The sequence below is a fragment of the Symsagittifera roscoffensis genome, chromosome 9 (assembly GCF_963678635.1).
Source record: "Symsagittifera roscoffensis chromosome 9, txSymRosc1.1, whole genome shotgun sequence".
Taxonomy (NCBI): domain Eukaryota; kingdom Metazoa; phylum Xenacoelomorpha; order Acoela; family Convolutidae; genus Symsagittifera; species Symsagittifera roscoffensis.
Window position 1 is genome coordinate 1,943,277 of NC_087070.1, and position 23,890 is coordinate 1,967,166.

Below are 23,890 nucleotides of genomic sequence, written 5' to 3' on the forward strand. Positions count from 1 at the left end.
AGCAATGAAATTGAGCGCCAAAATTGAGTACATATTTCAGTAGTAGTTAGGTTCAAAAAGGTTATCTCGTATTATAGTTAATGCCAAATTGTTGGCAATATCGGTGACCTTGAACAATTTAATCGGTCAAAAATTACAGCTTATAGGTTAATTAGTTTTTTGGAAATCGTTTTTGAAGTAAAATCAGTGAGAAGCTAAAACCCGACATCGAAATGAGCCGTTTTAGGTTAATTTACTTCGATCAGATTCGTTGACCGAAAAGGATATTTCCAACAATTTGGAATTAACTATACAACGCAAGCGTTTGCTTGTCTCAACAATTCGGAAAAAAACGCAAATCGGCCAATTTCAAACTTAGACAACTCAACCAAAAATGCCCAAGCTAATCGGCCACAGACAATTCAGCCAAACTTTCATTTTAAAACACTAGATTTTTTTTTGCTGCTATGCGGAATAATGAGTGCGATTCAATTTTCATACCAGTCCTCTGAAACTGTTCAAAATATTGATTCTAAGGTTTGAATTTAAAACACGAAACTGATAGAGAAAAATCTAAGAATGATTTGCTAAGGTGATAAAATCAAAATAATAAACTAAATTCATTTCAACAGTTATGGGCGGAGTTTGATATGACAGCAGCCTCTGTTTTGATTCGTTTATCGGGCGACTTGAAAAACACCACAGTTACCACTCCTATCAGACATATGTAGGCGGCTAGTACCAGCATCGAGACTAAAACATTCAGCTGATGTCTCACTGCAAAACATCCAACTGATCCCAAACGTCCGAAGGAAGTTAGACTATTTAAAATCTTATAACCGTTTTAAATATTTAAAAATATATATAAACACAGACAAAAACGACAACCCGACTGTCAAACTCTGAATTGAATATTCTGTTTACGGTTCACTGTATGGTTTTTCTGTCCAATCAAAGACATTTAAGAACGTGGCGCTCGTCACTTTTCATTCGAGCCAAAACACTCATTCAAAAAAACTTCAAGATTTTTTTGGAAAAGATTACCAAATGGTTAAGATGAACTGCGTATAATTGGTATTATTTAGTGATTTGACTAGAAATTTGTGTTAATTTGTTTCAGGACAAAATATACCATGCCACAAGACGATTATGTCAGGAGATATCTTTCGGGAGAGGTATTCTGGAATGGAATCTTCAGGTAAGGGATTTTAAGTCATGTAAGCAACTTTTTGCTATTTTATTCAATTGGTTTATGTACTAAACACTCCATAGATTGCTACCGAGCTATTACGGGTATTTTTATATAAAGGATCTTAATTAATCGACCAAGACTTCCTGGGATCTCAGTGGAAGGAATCTTACGTCATTCAAACACTGTTTAGTTTTATTCTTGCTTTGTTCTTATGTGTTATGTAATAATTACTCCATAGGTCGCTCTTGTTCTAATGTGTTATGTAATAATTACTCCATAAGTCGCTCTTGCCCACTCCCTCTGCACACACTTGTATATGTTCCTGCTTCTCCGTCAAGTCCTGTCCCAACAGAGGAAGGCCCACCAACATCACGATCCCAATCAGCTGACTACATCACGCAATGTTCACAATAATATCGACAACATCAATCAACCACGACATGTAATAACGTTACAAAATACACTAATGGTTACTGAAATACAAGATTCGAAACGCGAATGGCGAAGTTAACCTAGAACGGCATGAACAGCCTGTGAGTTGAAATGTCAATTTATTTGAGCTAAGTCAAAAATTTACCTTTTAGAGTATAAAAATAAATCCTATTTTACGCGATCACATCGATTGATTCAATCATGCTTATCTCGGGTCCAGTATTTTCTTTCAGCTACACGGCTGTTTTAATTTGTGTTTGTTATTTACCCGGCTAAAATGACGATTCCTGAGCTGGCCGATTCGGACACGGGGTACGTGCACTCGACTGACAACTCTAGTGCGATGGGGAAGAGGACAAGCCCGAAGAATCCGAACCAGCCCACTCCCAGCAGAATGAACACTGAGTTGTCACTCTTAGTCGCCGCCTGCAACGGCCAAAAAGTAGCACGTGTCACAGATATTGACACTTTTTGCGTATTTGACCTCGAAAACTATGTCCAGACAATTCCACTCTAAGACTAGTCAAGTTAAAAATCTGTAACTTGGTTTACATAAGAATTTTACTTGGCCATTTTTCGTGGCTGGTTAATGTTGTTTTTTCACCCGCAAGCAAGGATGACGTATTTTAGTTGACAGCAGTTCACGAATATTTCAAACGATACTCAGAGCTCACGATATCAAAGCAACATGTCAGTGGACTCTTAGAAGTCAAATCCTTTCAAACATCTAAGTCAAACTACCGCGCACAACCTTCCATGATTGGATTTTTGGAAAAATTTAAAAAAAAACTTAACAAATTACCCCTTCTTGTAAACCAATTTATTATATTCGCTTGAGCTACAGCTCTTATTTCACTCCATAATGGTGCTGTTCTTTTCAAATTAGCTGTACAGTCTAAAAATGAACTGCCTGGAAAAGGAGCAGTATAGGTCAAAATATTGTAATTATTACCCAGGCAAAGAGAATGACTCCAAAACACGCTAAGAGGTAGCAAGTTTTATAGATGAAGTCGAATTTTTTCGTGCAGTCTGCTATAGTTCCGAAGATCGCAGCGCCAACACAGCCACACCCTATCGAAACTGTTGACGCAATTCCAGAAAAGGTCTAAAAGGCGAGAAGTTTAAAAGACCCGACAAAACGAGTCACGTGGAATTCGAACTTGGTTACGGGAAAAACATGGTTACCTCTAAATTTGATCTTAAAAATTTTGAGAAAAATTGAAGTTGCTTTAAAATATTTTTGAAAGCGTGAAAAAGCTTAAGTTTAATAATTGGGTCATTAAAATATATGAAGGTCTAAAAAAGCTCTCAAAATAGGTGTAGTTGAGGTTTATAAGATAGGAAGATCTCTAAAAGCTAAAATGATTGCGTAAAAAATCGAGTGACCGACAAAATTTCATATTTGTTTTTTTTTAATGGCCCAATTTTCATACTAGTGACAATAAATACAATATCATTAGGACGCTTTGCTTGAGTGATTAGGCTAAAGCTACTATCAAAGAATATTAAACCATATTCCGTACACTTTGATACTTTCTTCTATAGTAGCAAATCACACAAGCGAAGTGGAGTAAAACTGTAAGCTGTAAACTTAAAGACGACCAAAGAGAGACGTACATCAGTGTATCCGTTGACACAGAGCACTTGTTCTAATAGGGCCACAAGGGTACTGAAGGCTGCCAGGCCAGTGCCAAACGACAACATCAGGAACCAGAACTGCTTGCTCCGAAGACACTTAAATGACGTAACACACTCAAATCTCAAGCACAGTTCAAGGAAAGAGCAACACCCTTTAAAAAATCTAAAACTGACTGATTTTCACGCTTATTTCTTTCGTATTATACTGAATTGTGATTGGCTAGCATTATTGTCGGGCATTCGGCCTTCTGGCATGACAGATTCCGCCACTGAATGACGACAAGATGAAACCAGGTCCATGTCCAAGTTTAGTTTTGATGATATTGGACAAAGGGATGGAGGGGGGGGGGGGGACATTTCAGACAACAATGACTAAATCTAAGCGCAACCACTAACGTTCACAATCATCGCAGTCTCAATTTATTATGTGGCTGTATAACGAGAAAGTGATAGCTTGACCATATAATTGAGACTCCGATACCGAACGTTATCCAAATCAAGTTCCAGAATGAACAGCATTGCTCTAGGCTTTTTCTTATCTGCATGTGAATTCACTTTTCTGCTCATTAAGAAGTCCACCTACTTGGGACATGCTGTCTTGGAAGCCCATTGAGGCTACCGCTCCGCTGGCCGAAGGCGCAATTGGAGGATAGCTTCCGGTATTGACAAATACAACACACAGTATTGCTGGAATAACACTTGGTAGGCTCCAGATTACAACCTGAAGACGAAAAAACAAATAACCAACAAAAACAACGCCGTAGACAATGATTATCATGATCATGTTGAAATATGAAAGGAACGGTGGAATACATGAAAGGAAAAAACAAAATGAACTCAAAACTGACCATATTTGTGACATTTTGAGCAACTCCATTGACAATGAAAGGCGTGGCCAAGAAAGCTATCATCAGGCCGACCTCATTGGCTGAAACAATGAACCAGTCAAAGCTGTCAACAGTAAAGTCATCCTTCTCAAATCAGCAGATTGAGCCGATATACAAACGAGCCGAAATGAGCCTCTAGCACCAACCAGTCAAACATCACGTCAGCTGTGCATCGCACTTAAGTCAAGTTTAAAATTTATGCCAATTATCTCACCTATTTATAGTTCATGCCAAATTGTTCACAATACCGATGACTTTGCGCTTCTTGATCCGCCAGAAAAGTGTAGACTTTGGATACTTTTCGGGTGGTAAAACGGATTAAAAACTGGATCAGGCGTCATATGAAAAATTTGTGTTATTCGACACTTCAGAATTGTTGACAGCTCTGTGGCTTCAATTATACAAATCTCACACAACGATTACGTAACTGTTTGTTTTTGTTTTTTTGGTTGGTTCCAGTTATCATGTTACAACTTGTTTGTATAGCGGTTGCTTTGAATTATTTATTTCTCCCTACCAATTGTTCCTGCCGCATTTGCGATTGTCCTTTCGTTGGGGGCGAACCAGTAGGCCGCTAACTTAGTCGGCTGAATGAGAATGAATGATTGGGCCACTGCTGTTATAGTCTGACCCACGAAAAGAACTACAAACTGGGTGGCGGGGTCTTCGAATAAGTAGACACCCGCTATTCTGAGACCCCCGCCTAGCAAGTTTATTAAAGCGGAAGATATCATCTAAAAACACAATACATTGCCAAGCCTCACAGAAACCAAAATTCGAATGTTTGATTCTCTATTACCCAAAAACCTTGTTGAATCTAATGGCTTGAATGCATCATAAACAAAGAGCAACAAGCGTTCGATTTCGATACCCTTGCTAGTGAATAGATTTGAACTTTCGTACATAGGATGTTTTTTTTTTCATTTCTAAGCAGTTTTGGTGTCATCTAAAATGCCTCAACTAGATTCAATTACTCTTCAATTCTAGCATTACATAGACAATGTTCTCTAGAAAGTAACTTATTCGCTCCTGGACGAAAGGATTTAGAAAAAAATTGTTTTTCCTCTTAGGTGAAATTTATTCGGCGCCATCTTTTCTTATCTACTGTTCTGTTTTTGTCCTTACGAGTGGTTTGAGGCCCCATTTCTCTGCCATGTAAGAGCCGACGAAGTTGAAAGGGATGAATACGACGAAGTAGACTACAGTGAGCATGTTGACCCATGTCAAGGACACTTCAAAGTAGGAAGCGGTGGTGTCTGCCACGGGAGCGAAACAGATCCACATCTAGAGAACAGTTTCGGTTCACATTCAGTTCACACTCCATTGCCATAATTTAGTTCACACTTTACGGCCATAATTAAGTTCACACTTGACTGCCATAATTAATTCACACTTATCTCTTTGTCATATTTAAGTTCACATTTTTCAGTCATATTTAAGTTCACACTTAACGGCCATATTTAATTTCACACTTTACGGTCAAGTTCACTCTTTCTGCTCATAATTAAAACTAAGTGTGGGAGGCGAAATTAGCAAACAGTTCGGTTGCGTTGCTTCCATTTGTCTGTTTCAATATACATTTTTTAGTCCCGATGTGTTTATTGGTTTGTAGCATACCAAGCTATCAATCAAACTAGTACGGAAGCATTTTGCAATAACGAACCGCAAAGACTTAAATACAATCTGATAATTAGCTTTTTTCTATTGGTCTTAACTTCATAGGATCACTCAACCTATAAAAACGAAATAGTCGCGGCATGCGTAAAGCTTTCATTTTATCCTCAATGGTATTTGTAATCTCATTCACAGAAGACTAACTCAATCATACCGTTGCGTTTGTGTAATTGAGGAAAAACACGATTGACAGTAAAATCCATCTTCGCCTGTAGAGCTCAAACTCGCCTCCCCTCGAAACAGCTGAGGCTGTGAGCAGGTCCTGAAATGTTACGAGGAGATTGTCCACCAATTTTCTAATAACTAACAAAAGATCCCGAAAAATTTTGACATCCAAAGGCATATTATTCCTACCACGACACGGAGTCACAATAAGGAACTATGGCATGGGGTTTTTCTCTGGCTGAATTTGAAGAAAAAAAAACTCGTAAGGGTATTATCAGCATCGGCACAGGGAATCAAGTGTTCATTATATAAATCAATTATTTAAGGTATATAATTCTTTTTTTTTTGCAAAGTCAGTGTTTTGAAGGTTATACGATATACAGTGCTGATGTAAATTAACCGGACAAAATATACAAAACTCGAATGTTCAAACGCATTTTTCTCAAATTGGGTTTAAATTAGACAAAAAATGAACAGAACTAAAGTTGCTTAGAATTTCACCAAAATTAATATGATGCAATTTTTTCTCCAAAATTCTCAACCAAAACTTTACCCCAAAAATGGGTCATTTTCGCTTTTTTCAATTAATCAAAAATTACGCTGAAACTACTTTAGTAACTGATGAGAAATATATATCAAAAGAAGCCTCTTACACAGCCCAACAAAGTTCTAGAAGGGTTAAATCTCCAGAAAACCTGTATTAGAGAAAAAAAATTTGCGTGATAGTCAAGAAACGTGATTTTTACTAAATAAAACCCAAAATTTTTGCTCAAAAACATATTTTAAACAATTTACTACTCAAAATTTTGGAGATTCACCCTTTCTAGGACTTACTTGGGCTATGATACATATTTATCATCAGTTACTAAAGTAGTTTCAGCGTAATTTTTGAATAATTGAAAAAGCCAAAATGACCCATTTTTGGGGTAAAATTTTGGTTGAGAATTTTGGAGAAAAAATTTCAGCATATTAATTCTGGTGAAACTCTAAGCAACTTTAGTTCTCTTGGCTTTTTGTCTAATCTTAACCCAATTTAAGAAAAACGCGTTTAAAATTTCGAGATCTATTCGTTTTGTCCGATTAATTGAAATCAGCACTGTACAACAAATTATCCGAAAAAAACCCTTAATGAAATAAATATATACGATTATACCAGAGATCAGATTCATACGATAAAATCATATACGAAACGGATAATGGCACGATTCTTTTCTGGTATGATTTTTTCATTGAGTACTGCAAGATTGATTGATATTAGGGGCGGCTCAACTCCAACGTCAAAATTTTTTAGAGTGATCAGAGATATCTATTAATGATTAAAGCAGCTACATATGCTAATAAAAAGCCAATGCCATTCAGCAAAAGTGGCACTAAATACTAATAGACTCAATTTGCAAGTAATAAATTGTAATATAACAAACTGAAGGCATCCACACAAATTTTGCATGTAGCAAATTGCAAAAAACAAAGCCACATTATGTATGCATTTCCAAAAAAATGCGAGATATACTGATGCGAGCGGGGCTTGGCAGCACTTGGGTTACAAGGCAAGCATAGCAATGCAAACTGGCGAACAGAAAACGATACTGGAATAATTAAGTTTAAAAAAAACATTCCTTAGTGTACCATCATCTGAGCTTGTGAGGCGCATTTATGGAACCAAATACAGATCAGAAAGTCCCCGTCTTCTCTGTTTCAACTGCGAGCGTTACACGTGTGTTTCCCATCGTGACTACACAACTACACCCCAGTTTCATTACGCGTGGCCTTCAGTCAATTGGCACTGGCTAAGTACCAGCGAAAACGAAGCTGAGAAAATATGGAACATATTACCCTGGCGCCTCCGGTATAGTTGGTTTCATTACGCCGCCTAACAGAAGTTGTTGTTTCTTTTTGAAAAACAAAAACAAAAACTCAGTTTCAGAAAACAGTCGATAAATACAAGTAATATAAAAAAATAAGCTTCTAGTAGTTACTGAGAGACTATTACGCCAATAAAAACGTAGATGAAAACTCATCGAGCCAAAACAATACTAAATGAGCCAAAAACGATCAGAAATTGTTGTCATAAAAAAGTTAAGAGCGATTAATTTTTGAAACAATAAAATTTTGAGAAACAGTAATATAAAGACAACCGAATTAAAAAGATTTTGAACAAAAATCAAACGACACAAAATAACTTCAAACAAATCAAAATATTTTAACTAAGACAATAAAACAAAACCGGAAACCAGTTATGCCAAAAATAGCTTTCATGCGAAGTAAAACAAACAAAATCAGGCTGAATAAATTTAAAAATTACAACAGTAAAATAAAAGCACATGCTATTACAAAAAAGCTTTCATCTGAAGAAAACGTTCGTGATGTGACAGCCCAGTCAAAAACAAATAAATAGACACACGAACGTCCAAAAATTCAATTTTTCCCGAACATACTGGAATAAAACAAGGTCTGACCGGGACTCGAACCTCAGACCATAGAGCACAAAGACAACTAGGTTACCTCTACACCAAATGCGAAGGAGATTGGAAAAATAATAAGTTTCAATAATAAAGCAAAAACTATTTTTTGCAGATTTGTAAAAGTTATTTACGAGGAAAAAGTCTAGCTCCCAATTATAAGACACTTGCTCTCGCAAACTTTCAAAACAGCAATTTCGTGAGAAAAAACGCGTTTGAAATTTCTAGATCTATTCGTTTTGTCCGATTAATTGAAATCAGCACTGTACAACAAATTATCCGAAAAAAACCCTTAGTAATATAAAATTATAAGATTATACGAGCAATCAGATTCATACGATTAATTCATATACGAAACGGATAATGGCACTTTTCTTTTTTGGGATGATTTTTTCATTGAGTACTGCAAGATTGATTGATATTAGGGGTGGCTCAACTCCAAGGTCAAAATTTTTTAGAGTGATCAGAGATATCTATTAATGATTAAAGCAGCTACATATGCTAAGAAATAGCCAATGCCATTCAGCAAAAGTGGCACCAAATACTTAATGGACTCAATTTTGCAAATGATAAACTGTAATATATTAAACTGAAAGCATCCACACAAACTTTGCATGTAGCAAATTGCAAAAAATAAAGCCACATTATGTATAAATTATGCATTTCCAAAAAAATGCGAGTTATATTGATGCGAGCGGGGCTTGGCATCACTTGGGCAACAAGGCAAGCATAGCAATGCAAACTAGCGAACAGAAAATGATTCTGGAATAATTAAGTTTAAAAAAACATTCCTTAGTGTACCATCCACTGAGCTTGTGAGGCGCATTTTTGGAACTAAATACAGCTCAGAAAGTCCCCGTCTTCTCTGTTTCAACTGCGAGCCTTACACATGTGTTTCCCATCGTGACTACACCCCAGTTTCATTACGCGTGGCGTTCAGTCAATTGGCACTGGCTAAAAACCAGCGAAAACGAAGCTGAGAAAACATGGAACATTTTACCCTGGCGCCTCCGGTATAGTTGGTTTCATTACGCCGCCTACCAGAAGTTGTTTTTCCTTTTTGAAAAAAAACTCAGTTTCAGGAAACAGTCAATAAATACAAGTAATATAAAAAATAAGCTTCTAGTAGTTACTGAGAGACTATTACGCCAATAAAAACGTAGATGAAAACTCATCGAGCCAAAACAATACTAAATGAGCCAAAAACGATCAGAAATTGTTGTCATAAAAAAGTTAAGAGCGATTAATTTTTGAAACAATAAAATTTTGAGAAACAGAAATATAAAGACAACCGAATTAAAAAGATTTTGAACAAAAATCAAACGACACAAAATAACTTCAAACAAATCAAAATATTTTAACTAAGACAATAAAACAAAACCGGAAACCAGTTATGCCAAAAATAGCTTTCATGCGAAGTAAAACAAACAAAATCAGGCTGAATAAATTTAAAAATTACAACAGTAAAATAAAAGCACATGCTATTACAAAAAAGCTTTCATCTGAAGAAAACGTTCGTGATGTGACAGCCCAGTCAAAAACAAATAAATAGACACACGAACGTCCGAAAATTCAATTTTTCCCGAACATACTGGAATAAAACAAGGTCTGACCGGGACTCGAACCTCAGACCATAGAGCACAAAGACAACTAGGTTACCTCTACACCAAATGCGAAGGAGATTGGAAAAATAATAAGTTTCAATAATAAAGCAAAAACTATTTTTTGCAGATTTGTAAAAGTTATTTATGAGGAAAAAGTCTAGCTCCCAATTATAAGACACTTGCTCTCGCAAACTTTCAAAACAGCAATTTCGTGAGAAAAAACGCGTTTGAAATTTCTAGATCTATTCGTTTTGTCCGATTAATTGAAATCAGCACTGTACAACAAATTATCCGAAAAAAACCCTTAGTAATATAAAATTATAAGATTATACGAGCGATCAGATTCATAGGATTAATTCATATACGAAACGGATAATGGCACTTTTCTTTTTTGGGATGATTTTTTCATTGAGTACTGCAAGATTGATTGATATTAGGGGTGGCTCAACTCCAAGGTCAAAATTTTTTAGAGTGATCAGAGATATCTATTAATGATTAAAGCAGCTACATATGCTAAGAAATAGCCAATGCCATTCAGCAAAAGTGGCACCAAATACTTAATGGACTCAATTTTGCAAATGATAAACTGTAATATATTAAACTGAAGGCATCCACACAAACTTTGCATGTAGCAAATTGCAAAAAATAAAGCCACATTATGTATAAATTATGCATTTCCAAAAAAAATGCGAGTTATATTGATGCGAGCGGGGCTTGGCATCACTTGGGCAACAAGGCAAGCATAGCAATGCAAACTAGCGAACAGAAAATGATTCTGGAATAATTAAGTTTAAAAAAACATTCCTTAGTGTACCATCCACTGAGCTTGTGAGGCGCATTTTTGGAACTAAATACAGCTCAGAAAGTCCCCGTCTTCTCTGTTTCAACTGCGAGCCTTACACATGTGTTTCCCATCGTGACTACACCCCAGTTTCATTACGCGTGGCGTTCAGTCAATTGGCACTGGCTAAAAACCAGCGAAAACGAAGCTGAGAAAACATGGAACATTTTACCCTGGCGCCTCCGGTATAGTTGGTTTCATTACGCCGCCTACCAGAAGTTGTTTTTCCTTTTTGAAAAAAACTCAGTTTCAGGAAACAGTCAATAAATACAAGTAATATAAAAAATAAGCTTCTAGTAGTTACTGAGAGACTATTACGCCAATAAAAACGTAGATGAAAACTCATCGAGCCAAAATAATACTAAATGAGCCAAAAACAACGATCAAAAATTGTTGTCATAAAAAAGTTAAGAGCGATTAAGTTTTGAAACAGTACAAGTTTAAGAAACAGAAATATAAAGACAACCGAATTAAAAAGATTTTGAACAAAAATCAAACGACACAAAATAACTTCAAACAAATCAAAATATTTTAACAAAGACAATAAAACAAAACCGGAAACCATTTATGCCGAAAATAGCTTTCATGCGAAGTAAAACAAACAAAATCAGGCTAAATAAATTTAAAAATTACAACAGTAAAATAAAAGCACATGCTATTACAAAAAAGCTTTCATCTGAAGAAAACGTTCGTGATGTGACAGCCCAGTCAAAAACAAATAAATAGACACACGAACGTCCGAAAACTCAATTTTTCCCGGACATACTGGAATAAAACAAGGTCTGACCGGGACTCGAACCTCAGACCATAGAGCACAAAGACAACTAGGTTACCTCTACACCAAATGCGAAGGAGATTGGAAAAATAGTAAGTTTCAATAATAAAGCAAAAACTAGTTTTTGCAGATTTGTAAAATTTATTTACGAGGAAAAAGTCTAGCTCCCAATTATAAGACACTTGCTCTCGCAAACTTTCAAAACAGCAATTTCGTGAGAAAAACGCGTTTGAAATTTCGAAATCTATTCGTTTTGTCCGATTAATTGAAATCAGCACTGTACAACAAATTATCCGAAAAAAAACCCTTAGTGATATAAAATTATACGATTATACGAGAGATCAGATTCATACGATTAATTCATATACGAAACGGATAATGGCACGATTCTTTTTTGGGATGATTTTTTCATTGAGTACTGCAAAATTGATTGATATTAGGGGTGGCTCAACTCCAAGGTCAAAATTTTTTAGAGTGATCAGAGATATCTATTAATGATTAAAGCAGCTACATATGCTAATAAATAGCCAATGCCATTCAGCAAAAGTGGCACCAAATACCTAATGGACTCAATTTTGCAAGTAATAAACTGTAATATAACAAACTGAAGGCATCCACACAAACTTTGCATGTAGCAAATTGCAAAAAATAAAGCCACATTATAAATAAATTATGCATTTCCAAAAATTGCAAGTTATATTGATGCGAGTGGGCCTTGGCATCACTTGGGCTACAAGGCAAGCATAGCAATGCAAACTAGCGAACAGAAAATGATACTGGAATAATTAAGTTAAAAAAAAACATTCCTTAGTGTACCATCCACTGAGCTTGTGAGGCGCATTTTTGGAACCAAATACAGCTCAGAAAGTCCCCGTCTTCTCTATTTCAACTGCGAGCGTTACACATGTGTTTCCCATCGTGACTACACCCCAGTTTCATTACACGTGGCGTTCAGTCAATTGGCACTGGCTAAGTACCAGCGAAAACGAAGCTGAGAAAACATGGAACATTTTACCCTGGCGCCTCCGGTATAGTTGGTTTCATTACGCCGCCTACCAGAAGTAGTTTTTTCTTTTTGAAAAAAAAAACTCAGTTTCAGAAAACAGTCGATAAATACAAGTAATATAAAAAATAAGCTTCTAGTAGTTACTGAGAGACTATTACGCCAATAAAAACGTAGATGAAAACTCATCGAGCCAAAACAATACTAAATGAGCCAAAAACAACGATCAGAAATTGTTGTCATAAAAAAGTTAAGAGCGATTAAGTTTTGAAACAATAAAATTTTAAGAAACAGAAATATAAAGACAACCGAATTAAAAAGATTTTGAACAATAATCAAACGACACAAAATAACTTCAAACAAATCAAAATATTATAACTAAGACAATAAAACACAACCGGAAACCATTTATGCCGAAAACAGCTTTCATGCGAAGTAAAACAAACAAAATCAGGCTGAATAAATTTAAAAATTACAACAGTAAAATAAAAGCACATGCTATTACAAAAAAGCTTTCATCTGAAGAAAACGTTCGTGATGTGACAGCCCAGCCAAAAACACATAAATACACACGAACGTCCGAAAATTCAATTTTTCCCGGACATGCTGGAATAATACAAGGTCTGACCGGGACTCGAACCTCAGACCATAGAGCACAAAGACAACTAGGTTACCTCTACACCAAATGCGAAGGAGATTGGAAAAATAATAAGTTTCAATAATAATGCAAAAACTATTTTTGCAGATTTGTAAAAGTTATTTACGAGGAAAAAGTCTAGCTCCCAATTATAAGACACTTGCTCTCGCAAATTTTCAAAACAGCAATTTCGTGAACGTCTTAAGAAGCAATCTGAACTGCCATTTCGAAATTGATCGCTATTCGCGTGTCTGAGCCTGTTTTAGGATAGTCAAAATATTTCGATGGGTTTCCTCTTGTCAGTTACCAAGACGAAGACAATGGTCAGAGAACAAATCCAATTGGAATAGTTTACAATGGGAAAGATTTTTGCGAGATAATTAATTTACCACCGGCGCACGAAATAATTTCTGATTGCTAGAGGAGATCTAATTTAGTAAGTGTTGCGATAAAAAAAACAAATTGATGAAAATCAAAATTTAAAAAGAAATAAATAACATTAAATTTACATGTAATAACATTTAAATAACATTAAAAAAATCCAAAAACACTTCCAAAATCTTGCAAGTGTAAACAAAGAAAACACATCAAGTACGAAGTAATTTATATTTTGTTTTCAAATCGTAATATGAAACGGAAGAAAAAAAGGCTCAATATTATTGCTTTTGTTTTAATTGGGGCAAGAAGGATTAAAAAAATTGGCGAGAAAAGAGTAACTCATGCCAAATTTTGAGATAAATGACCAAGGGATAAAGATTGTACTATTCTTTAAGATTTATCCAATCACCCCGAGGAGATAATATTACTGACACCCTTCCATATAACAATAATATGACACATAGCGTCACTCTGGTTTGTCTCTTGGGGCGACAAAAAAAATAAGTTGAAATTGAGCCAGTGCTTACAAGCTAAATATTGATTTCTTCGAAAAAGAAGAACTAAGCCAACTGAATTTCTTAAAACTACGCCTAATTTTTCTGGACAACCTCCGACTCATCATGACTGATAGCAGTGTTGTTCAGAGTTCCAAGTGAAGCTGACAAATTATTCCTGTTGGGGTCACTATAACCAGGTAAAGGATACAACAGAACTGGTACATTTGTTACCGCATCTATTGAGAACGATGCTACTCATTTGGTTAAAGCTATAAATTACAAGTCTAGATTTGAAAAAGAAAGGATCTATTTGTTGGTGCCGAATAACTAATTTATTTAGCTGTTACATATTTGAAAATTTCAGAGGCCGCACTACTGCGTTTTTTTCAAACCGCCGAAAAATTTACGGTTCAGCATCGCACAAAAATTTGGTAGTGTAGCATGTCACTAAGTACACAGAATCTAAACAAGACTGCTCGTATCAGGGCGAAGCCCTGAATGTTCCGACTGCCTTTTAAGGTTTATGGAGCAGTAATAGCATTTAAAAAAATCAATGAAATAAAACAAAATGAAAAAAAAAATGTTTCTAAAATTTTAAGTTTTTTATGAAACTCATCCCCCCACACGCCATATAAAGTACGAAAGGATAGATTTCGCTCCATGTAACAAACCAATTATGGCAAATAAGCTTCTTTTAACCAATTTGGAACAATTTCTAAGACGGATTAACTCTCCGCTTACGCGTTAATAGCGCGAAATATATCGCGCGTTAATTGTCTCGAATTGGCCAAAAGGGCAATCTTTAAACCCCCGTAACTCTACGAAAAATGATCACAGGTAAAATATCTTTTCAAATTTGTGCTCAGGACACCAATACCTTTCGAATGATATAAAAAGATTCCGTCAAAAATGGCTAGTTAAAAAGTCGAAATTTGTCTGAAGAAAAAAAAACCCACCCCGAGCACAAATATTCCGTTACTTTCGTATCGAAAGTCGGAATAAAAACTAATCTGCCAGCGTAAAACGATCTATTGAAGTAATTTGTTCTCTATTGTTTTTTGTTCTTCTTTATAATTTAAATTTTGATCTTGTTAACTATATCCCACGCCTCTATTGTTTCCGACAACCAATTCTGTATAAAACATACATTTCAAAAGTATCAACAATTAGTTAGGTTTCGATTTCCTTGCGTTCTATTTTGAATTACCCTCTATTTAACTGTGGCAATCGAAGTAGAAATTCTTAACCTTGCAATAGGTAGGTGTGGAAATAGTTAACAAGATCCAACACTTTAATTAACTGATAACAAGACTGCTCGTATCAGGGCGAAACCCTGAATAAACCCTGAATGTTCCGACTGCCTTTTAAGGTTTATTGAGCAGCAGTAATACATAAAAAAAAACAAATGAAATAAAATAAAATGAATTTTTTTTTAATTTGAAAATTTTTATGAAAATCATCCCCCCACACGCCATATAAAGTACAAAAAGATAGATTTCGTTCCTTGTAACAAATCAATTGTGGCAAATAAGCTTCGTTCAACCAATTTGGAACGATTTATAAGACGGATTAAATCTCGCTTACGCGTTAATAGCGCGAATTTTATTGCACGTTAATTGTTCCAAATTGGTCAAAATGGAAATCTTTAAACCCTCATAACTTAACGAAAAAAAATCACAGGTGAAATATCTTTTCAAATTTAAGCTCAGGACAACAATACCTTTTGAATGATATAAAAAAATTCCGTCAAAAATGGCTAGTTAAAAAGTCGAAATTTGTCTGAAGAAAAATAACCACCCCGAGCACAAATATTCCGTTACTTTCGTATCGAAAGTCGGAACAAAACCTAATCTGCCAGCGTAAAACGATCTATTGAAGTAATTTGTTCTCTATTGTTTTTTGTTCTTCTTTATAATTTAAATTTTGATCTTGTTAACTATATCCCACGCCTCTATTGTTTCCGACAACCAATTCTGTATAAAACATACATTTCAAAAGTATCAACAATTAGTTAGGTTTGGATTTCCTAGCGTTCCATTTTGAATTACTCTCTATTTAACTGTGGCAATCGAAGTGGAAATTCTTAACCTTGCAATAGGTAGGTGGAAATAGTTAACAAGATCCAACGCTTTAATTTACTGATAACAAGACTGCTCGTATCAGGGCGAAACCCTGAACGTTCCGACTGCCTTTTAAGGTTTATTGAGCAGCAGTAATGCATAAAAAAAAAACAAATGAAATAAAATAAAATGAATTTTTTCTTTAATTTGAAAATTTTTATGAAAATCATCCCCCCACACGCCATATAAAGTACAAAAAGATATATTTCGTTCCTTGTAACAAATCAATTGTGGCAAATAAGCTTCGTTCAACCAATTTGGAACGATTTATAAGACGGATTAAATCTCGCTTACGCGTTAATAGCGCGAATTTTATTGCGCGTTAAGTCCCAAATTGGTCAAAATGGAGATCTTTAAACCCTCATAACTTTACGAAAAAAGATCACAGGTGAAATATCTTTTCAAATTTAAGCTCAGGACAACAATACCTTTTGAAAGATATAAAAAAAATTCCGTCAAAAATGGCTAGTTAAAAAGTCGAAATTTGTCTGAAGAAAAAAAAACCCACCCCGAGCACAAATATTCCGTTACTTTCGTATCGAAAGTCGGAACAACAAACATCAATAGAAAAATGGGAATGATAATAATTAATTCCTCTCTGATTAAAAAGAAATGAACCACCAATTCTATTGTAACATTTGACCTGTTGTAGGATAAAAGGACAGAAGTATCGGTAGAATTGGGTCCCAGAGAAGAATCCGAGGAGTTTTGAGACCCCTTGCGACCACGAGTTGCTCCAGAAAACATTCAGCTAAGGTCGCCTGTCGTCTGTTATGTAAACACTTTTTTAACAGTAAGCACTCGGCCAAGAGCTGCCTGAAATTTCCATTTAAATGATGTAATACTAATTCGTAGAATGGTTTATGTGCAATTTTAAGGCATAAAGAAAGGTCATCGGATATATTTACACAATTGGCTCATCGTATTTTGTCTAAAACATTTATGTGAGCGCTCAAAATCTCAAACTCCTGTAGCGCTTTGCATTCAGGATAAGTTCGCAAACATAGAATATTACATCGAGTGAGTTAATAAGTTGGAGTTGTACCAGCATTTACAGAACACCGTCAATATCGAATCACAAAACATGAAATTCACTAACATATGAACCTATCACAAAACATGAACCCTTATAGTTTAACTGTTACGGCAAAACTTACATGGAGTCGCATATATTTAAGGTTTTTCTTGTTATCGTCTAAACAAAAGGTAACCCGTGGTGTTTTTCAAACAGGAATCAGTTAAAGTAAATTTACTTCATATAGATATTAAACAAAATAAATTTAAAAACTTTTGGATCAGCAAATCAGGTTTGCGGAATTTATAATCAGAGGCTGCTGCAGATATCAATCGCAAACGTACAAATAAGTTATTTAAGTTGACTTTTTTGTCATTAAGGTGAACATGAGCGTTTTACTTCAGACTATTCAGTTTCAGAGAACTTGATAAAACAAAGACATACTTAGTGCAGACCGCTCAGATTATTTAGCTGTTACACATTTGAACTAAAAATTAAGTGTAAAACCAGATCCAGCCCAGTTTTTCGAGTGGCTAGTTTTTGGAAATATGTGAATAACTTGATTTGGCGAGCATTCGAAATAATTTTTAACACAGAGGCGAAGCTGCTAGGAAACAAGCGACCAAAACGCAAAAAAACAGCTGTCAAAGGAAAAATCGAACACCACAGCTACAAGCCACCAATAAAGCGGACACACGCTATAAATTGCCAATGATGAAATGTATCACAGCAAAAGTGCCACCAAAAAAGAGGAGCGCTAATTTAAGCGAGCTGTGTAGGAAAAAAATCGACTGGTAAAATAAAACCACGCTCACAAGCTCGCTTGCCCAATGAACAACTGAATTACATGCCAAGTCATTTGCAGGATCTCAAATATAGCTTCGGATAGAAAACACGCAACAAATTAAGGCGCATCCTTCATCTGTGGTTTTCAGAAGGCTGCTCTACCCCCTTTCCCAAACACGGCCTCTTTTCTGTAATCAAGTGCCCATTTTTAACTGTAACCGTTGATATTACAAAGGATAAACATGTCTGTAATTACGTAGTGCATCGACAACTCACCGACACCGATTAAAACAGATTGATTTTTTCGAATATTCCTCAATATTCGCAATGTAAAATTCAATTTCAAAGTTGCAATGAAACTTGGTATGCTGTAGAAAATAGGCCAACTGTCGAAACTTAAAGCCTTTCAAGAAAATTCGCGAAATTGGCACTTTCGTTACTATGAGCATAAGGCGCGTAATATTGGCATGAATTTGAATCGAACTTGAAAACTCAGACAGATCGCGAAAATTAAAAAATACGTAGAGTAACTTTTACGACCGAAAAAAGACCTTTAAAATTGATAAATCACATCGTTTATTAGGACCTAATAATATTTTATTTAAGGTGGTCGCTTTCACGGTATAACCCAAGTCCATAATTCCTTCCTAAATTATCGAAAAAGAATACAAATCAATCCGGTGCTAGGTTAATAAGACAAGACATTAAGACGACAAATTATGCAAATTGAAGTGTTCGAAATTAAGCGAACTCTACGTCTCAAAAATACAATTGAAGAATTTGTGTAGCGTCGTCTTAAAGTCCTACCAAAAACAGTTGTTGTCTTAACAGCTGTCGTCTTATTTGCCTGAGACCACAAAATCCGATCTGGACTTTTTTTGTACAACACTTTCGCTCAGTTTATTGCTATTTTTCTCAAACAAAAATTCCAAGAAAAAAATCCAGGAAAAATCACTTACCTTTTGATGTCCGAAGAAACTCATCGTCGTTATTGTTAAAAATCTCTGCTGCGTCCGTAAGGCACTCAATGTCTGAAATTGTCTTCGCCGTATCTGCATTTTGATCAGAACGAGTCATATCGGTAATATTTCCTCCATTCTCCGCCATTTTAATCCAGGATTTTGGAGCTGTTATATCAGCCAGAAAAGGTGCTAAACGGAATAGGATATAATAAAGACACAGCTTCATTTTGAATTTTGCTAACGGTATTTCAACTTTATGAGATTTCAAGTTACGCTGATTCGTTTATTAGCTTGAATGAAAACCGCAAAACTAACTTTTGAGCTCATTTGTGCTTACGACTGTTTCAAATCAAATAAAAGATCTCAGAAATGCTGTCACACAATAACTTACATGAAGAGGCATAAGTATATTCCGGAAACGTTCTTTTTGACAGCGCCCATGAATTGACAACACACGATTTTACATTTTTACAAAGGACAATTTTTACATATAACTCTGAAATACACAACTACATCTCTTACCTTTAGTAGATTGATATCTATGATCGTTTCAAAGTTTCGCACCCTCAGAAAAGGGCAGATTATTTCGAATAGATAAATCTTCTGATTTTCAAACTCAAAACCATAAATGTTTGCATAAGTAAGTAACTCCAAATGAGTCCGGATGCTCCAGAGATAAACTTGTTTTAATTCACAAAAGAAACAAGCGTAGTAACAAAACCAAGGTACGGCAACATGAACCGAAATCATAAGACAAGACATTAAGACGACAAATTATGCAAATTGAAGTGTTCGAAATTAAGCGAACTCTACGTCTCAAAAATACAATTGAAGAATTTGTGTAGCGTCGTCTTAAAGTCCCACCAAAAACAGTACGGCAACATAAAAAACTCGGAGCTTTGAGCAGGTGGACAAAATTAACGCAAATGTTTTTCAGTTAAAAATGCTCGTTTTGCATGTTCTTTTTGGACAAAAATTACTTTGAATTTAAACAAAAGTTGAAATAGACTGCGTAACAGTCGCCTACTTAAGTCACATATAAGGTTAAAGAAAAATAGGCCCTATAACCATTGGCTCAACAGTCAGGGGCACTATCTCTTGTGTTTTGCTACCTCAAACAGTCGGATCCAATTCGGTTCACTTGCGACATGAGACTAAAAGCATCGTCGTAACCATCATTTAAAAACACCGGCTCAAAATCCATATTACAAGTACAAATTTATAACCACATCAAATGGAATTAACGTGGAGAAAACTCCCGGGGCCAGCGGGGCAGATGGGAAGGTATCCAATCATCGGTGGTGGATCAGTTCATTGACAAGAAGCGGGTCCGGGTCGCTTTTGAACGTCTCAATAATAGCTGCAGCATTTCCCATTTGCACTGCTACTCCCAAACGTTGTCTTAGATATTCAGTTGCTCTCTTCTCTCCTGTGGCAAGAAATATCCGTCTACCCAAATCATTAACAAAATCGAGGGTGCTAGGGCCGAGTCCACCTAATGTCTCTACTGCAACTGGCTGGAAGAAGTGTGTCTGTGCAGTGGCCGAGTATTTACTGACTTTTCGAGACTCGGCAAGTTCAGCGACACATGGATCAGGAGTAGCTGCTTGGGTGGAACATGAGGCGGCTAGGCCATGCACGCAGGTGAAATCCCACGCCATGGAGCGACCTAAGCGCCAGGGCATCAGGGTAACGCCGTCTAGCCTTTTGTTGTCGTCTCGGAACATACCTGCTGGTTCCAATTCTGCTGGAATATGAGCACTCTGCAGGGTTTTGTGGATAATCTCGTTGCCAAGTTGGTGCCTAGCATGGCGACTCCGACTGCGAAGACAGACGAACGCGAGTGACTCGTCCGCTTCAACCTTGGCGCCACACCAACAGGTGTGTGAGGAGCAAATTGGTGCACCTAGTCTGAAGCTAACGGCGAATCTCAGCTGCTCGTCTGACATATGCAAACCTAGAGATCTCGAGGGCATAGCGTTGAGCCAGTCGCTCGCTCCTTTACAAGCAGCTCCATGTAATCTGGCGGCATCGCTGGCTGTGGCTTCCTGGAGAAACTGGCTAACTTGTTTTTCCGTGATTTTGTCGTATATTTCGCGCTGTTTAAGAGATCGCGGGGGAGCTCCATCTGCTGTGAAAGCATCGAAGTTAGTAAGGGCGTCCGTTATTACGTCAGTTTGAGAAATGGCATAGACCTGCTGTGCTAGATCTTTGACTGAAAGGAAAGACGAGAGGTACGAAACGACAGCCAGTTTAGTAGGAGGTAAGATACCAAGGCCTCCAGAACGGGCTGGTAGTCAGGCTTGCTGCCACGCAGCAACATCTATCTTGATGTTTATGATGTTTTCCAGAACACTTATAACTGTGTTCTCAAGCGTGAGAAGGAGGTCAGTTCTTCGATAGACTTCTGATGTTCGAAAGAAGTACATCAGCTTAGGAATGAGAAAACAATTCTTCAGCAGGAATAGAGCACAGTGTGAGGATACGTGTTTCAGCCCTCTTTCATCAGGAGGATGGCTTTCAGCTTCTGGTTGAAAATAGTTTCAATCGAGATCGGTCCCAAGGCAGAGCCAAGAAGCTCAACTTCAGAGTCCTGAACAGTCTTGATCCTGGGGCACAGAAGCTTGAACTCGTTGGTAACCTTGGTGCGAAACTCATGATTAGAACTGAAGAAAACAATTTCTCATCGTTCAAGGACAAGCCGACTTTTTCGATCTCAGCCATGACAAGGCGAAGATCTCCAATGACAATCTTCCAGTCGTCGCCTTTAGTGATGTCGTCAATATAGGCAATTTTCAATCTGGCCTTCAATCTGACGATAAATCTGTGGATGGACAGACAGAAAAGGAAAACCGCTAGAGGGTCTCTTTGTTGGAACCCTTCCTCAGAGACAATGAACCCTTCGCCGAAAGACAAGAAGCTTCCCTGTTCGTAGCAAAGTCTGTAGAACGGAAGAAGTTCCGGCATTTCTTCTGCAAGGAGTTCAGCGACATAGTCTCTTCTAACGGTGTTGAACGCATTGCTGAAGTCCAGCTTTAGCAGAACATCGTTTTCGTTAGCGCTTTTGATGAACGCCCGAACAGCATGGACCGCAGCTTCCGCTCCTCCCCGGGTGCCGAACCCAACTTGAAGGGGAGCGAAGTAGGATTTGAACTTCGAACTGGCAATACTGGCTGCACATTTGCGAGCAACTCGGCGCAGTGTGTCTCCCACAGCAATAGGGCGCAGGCCTCCGTTGGGCTTGTTGAAAGCACTCAAATTGGCGCCAGCAATTAAAGGTTTTATTCTGTCTGGAACCTTTCCGGATAGGAGAAGGTTAACAAACTCAGTAAGCGCTGACTTCAGGTTCGAGGCGTCTTGACCAAGTTTATCACTTAGACAGTCCTTCACATGTTGAGGACGCAAACAAGTGGTACCTCCTGCAGATCCTGGCGCGAAGCTCATGACAGCCCTATAGACATCGTCTTTATTAACAATTAGAGTAGTGTTAACGTTTTGCGGATGAACTCTTCTGTCCAGTGGTGTTTCCGGATGCTTACTCTCAAGTTTCTTCAGAGTAGTTGAATCAAACGGGGCAATCGTGGCATCAGAGGAAGCAAGTCTGACAGCGCCACGAACATCACCTTCATCAAATTTTTCGGAGATTTTACGGTTGTCGGCAGGATCCGATTTCCGTTTCATTGTTTTCTCGGAAATCCGGTTGCCAGCGACGAGCAAGCGATCGTTATCCGCGTTCTCGAACTCCTGGATTTGCTGATTGAGGATAGTAGCAAGTGACTTACGTTTTCTGGTTCCGCCCCGATCTGGTTGACGAAAGCAACTAGTTACTGCTCTAAACAGTTTGACCCAGTTGAACTCGTCTTCGGGGCTAGCAACGACTTGGCACAAGCAGTCCTTCAGCAGTTTAGCAAAGTGACGCCTACTAGCTTTCGGAATAAGCTTTACCACATTTGCGCGTGTTTTCTTGAGGAGATCCAGGATGTTGTTGGGACTCCGCATGGTGTTTGTCTCACCTCGGGAGCTGCACGAAGGGCAGGAAAATACGTCGTTCGATCTGCCCAGGCGTGTTGCTTCCTTCGCATTGATACCCGCGCATGAGAAGTGATACCACATCTCGCAGTAGTCAAATTGGATTCCTCTGCTGACAACGCGTTTCCCGAATCTGCGTTCTGCTCGTCCACAAGGGGCAGGTCGACTGGGCATCTTGTCGTGATTCCGGGATCAGTCACCATTAACCGGAAACTATTTAATAAGTTTATCACAACAATTAGACTAAAACCTTTGTTACAGCTTAAAGGCCACTACCAAAATACCCCCCACTCTAGAAAAAAAGAACGTCCCCATACTTAGGTCTCAAAATACCTAAAACACGCGAACGCCGTTAAAAACAGGGTCAGAACAATCCGTAAAGCTACTTTTTATTAGACAGTGGAACTTTGATCCATTTCAGATGGATCAACCTAAAACTCTCCTTATCTCAACATAACATTATAAAACACACTCAAGAAATTTAAATTGGGTACTCACATAGCGACACGACCTCTAGAATCGAAAAACTAAACTATAGAGCAACTCTAGAATTGACGGGTAATTAAGTTTAACTCGAGAAGTTTGCAATGAATTAGTTTTAGCTCAAGAAATAAGTTTTGGGTCTGGACCATTGGGAGACTTCGATTGTCCACCTTTCCACTCTGGTCTACTTGAATTTTACTCTCCTTTCACTCGCGATAATTTTCTGTCTCCTGCCACGAATAAGACAGCTCTACCGTCGTTCGAATTATGTATCGGAAATTGCGAATAGCAGTTTCCCGCTGCTACTTTTGTCCACTTTGCCGCGATTGTATTC

At 37.2% G+C, this 23,890-nt stretch overlaps 3 protein-coding genes across 5 annotated transcripts in view; all 3 read right to left on the minus strand.

Moving 5' to 3' along the window:
- Window positions 1-19,713, minus strand: part of LOC134853856 (solute carrier family 41 member 3-like) — a 42,746-nt gene extending 23,033 nt beyond the window's left edge. For 2 of the 3 annotated variants that reach the window (XM_063869801.1, XM_063869799.1), the window contains exons 1-2: window positions 19,436-19,540; window positions 19,042-19,233 (exon numbers count right to left, since the gene is read on the minus strand). In XM_063869801.1, the coding sequence (XP_063725871.1) occupies window positions 19,042-19,189 (148 nt within the window). In that variant the 5' untranslated portion in view covers window positions 19,190-19,233; window positions 19,436-19,540. Of the gene's footprint in view, window positions 1-19,041; window positions 19,234-19,435; window positions 19,541-19,566 lie in introns of those variants that run through there. The other variant, XM_063869800.1, reaches the window with a different exon arrangement.
- The window catches only part of LOC134853855 (FK506-binding protein 5-like), an 82,320-nt gene extending 59,010 nt beyond the window's left edge, over window positions 1-23,310 (minus strand). Inside the window, exon 1 of the mRNA XM_063869798.1 lies at window positions 23,287-23,310. The gene's annotated coding sequence lies outside the window, so the exon portion shown is untranslated. The remainder of the gene's footprint in view (window positions 1-23,286) is intronic.
- LOC134853860 (solute carrier family 49 member A3-like) lies at window positions 506-18,816 on the minus strand. The gene is made up of 12 exons (XM_063869804.1): window positions 16,925-18,816; window positions 14,273-14,348; window positions 5,957-6,064; window positions 5,254-5,412; window positions 4,646-4,862; window positions 4,090-4,169; window positions 3,825-3,962; window positions 3,221-3,337; window positions 2,556-2,708; window positions 1,872-2,029; window positions 1,445-1,560; window positions 506-732 (listed from the first exon to the last, which is right to left on the minus strand). Exons 1-12 carry the CDS (start codon window positions 17,026-17,028, stop codon window positions 605-607), a joined length of 1,554 nt encoding a protein of 517 aa, XP_063725874.1. The 5' UTR covers window positions 17,029-18,816; the 3' UTR covers window positions 506-604.
- Window positions 23,311-23,890: the final 580 nt, after the last annotated feature.

Bases quoted from the DNA above. Each gene is read 5' to 3' on its own strand.
- LOC134853860 (XM_063869804.1), bottom strand. From the start codon at position 17,028: ATGTTTTCTGGAGCAACTCGTGGTCGCAAGGGGTCTCAAAACTCCTCG. The intron at 3,963-4,089 runs GTCAGTTTTGAG...TTTCGTCTTCAG, and splicing joins CTCAAAATGTCACAAATATG to GTTGTAATCTGGAGCCTACC. The intron at 3,338-3,824 runs GTAGGTGGACTT...ACGTCATTTAAG, and splicing joins TCCAAGACAGCATGTCCCAA to TGTCTTCGGAGCAAGCAGTT.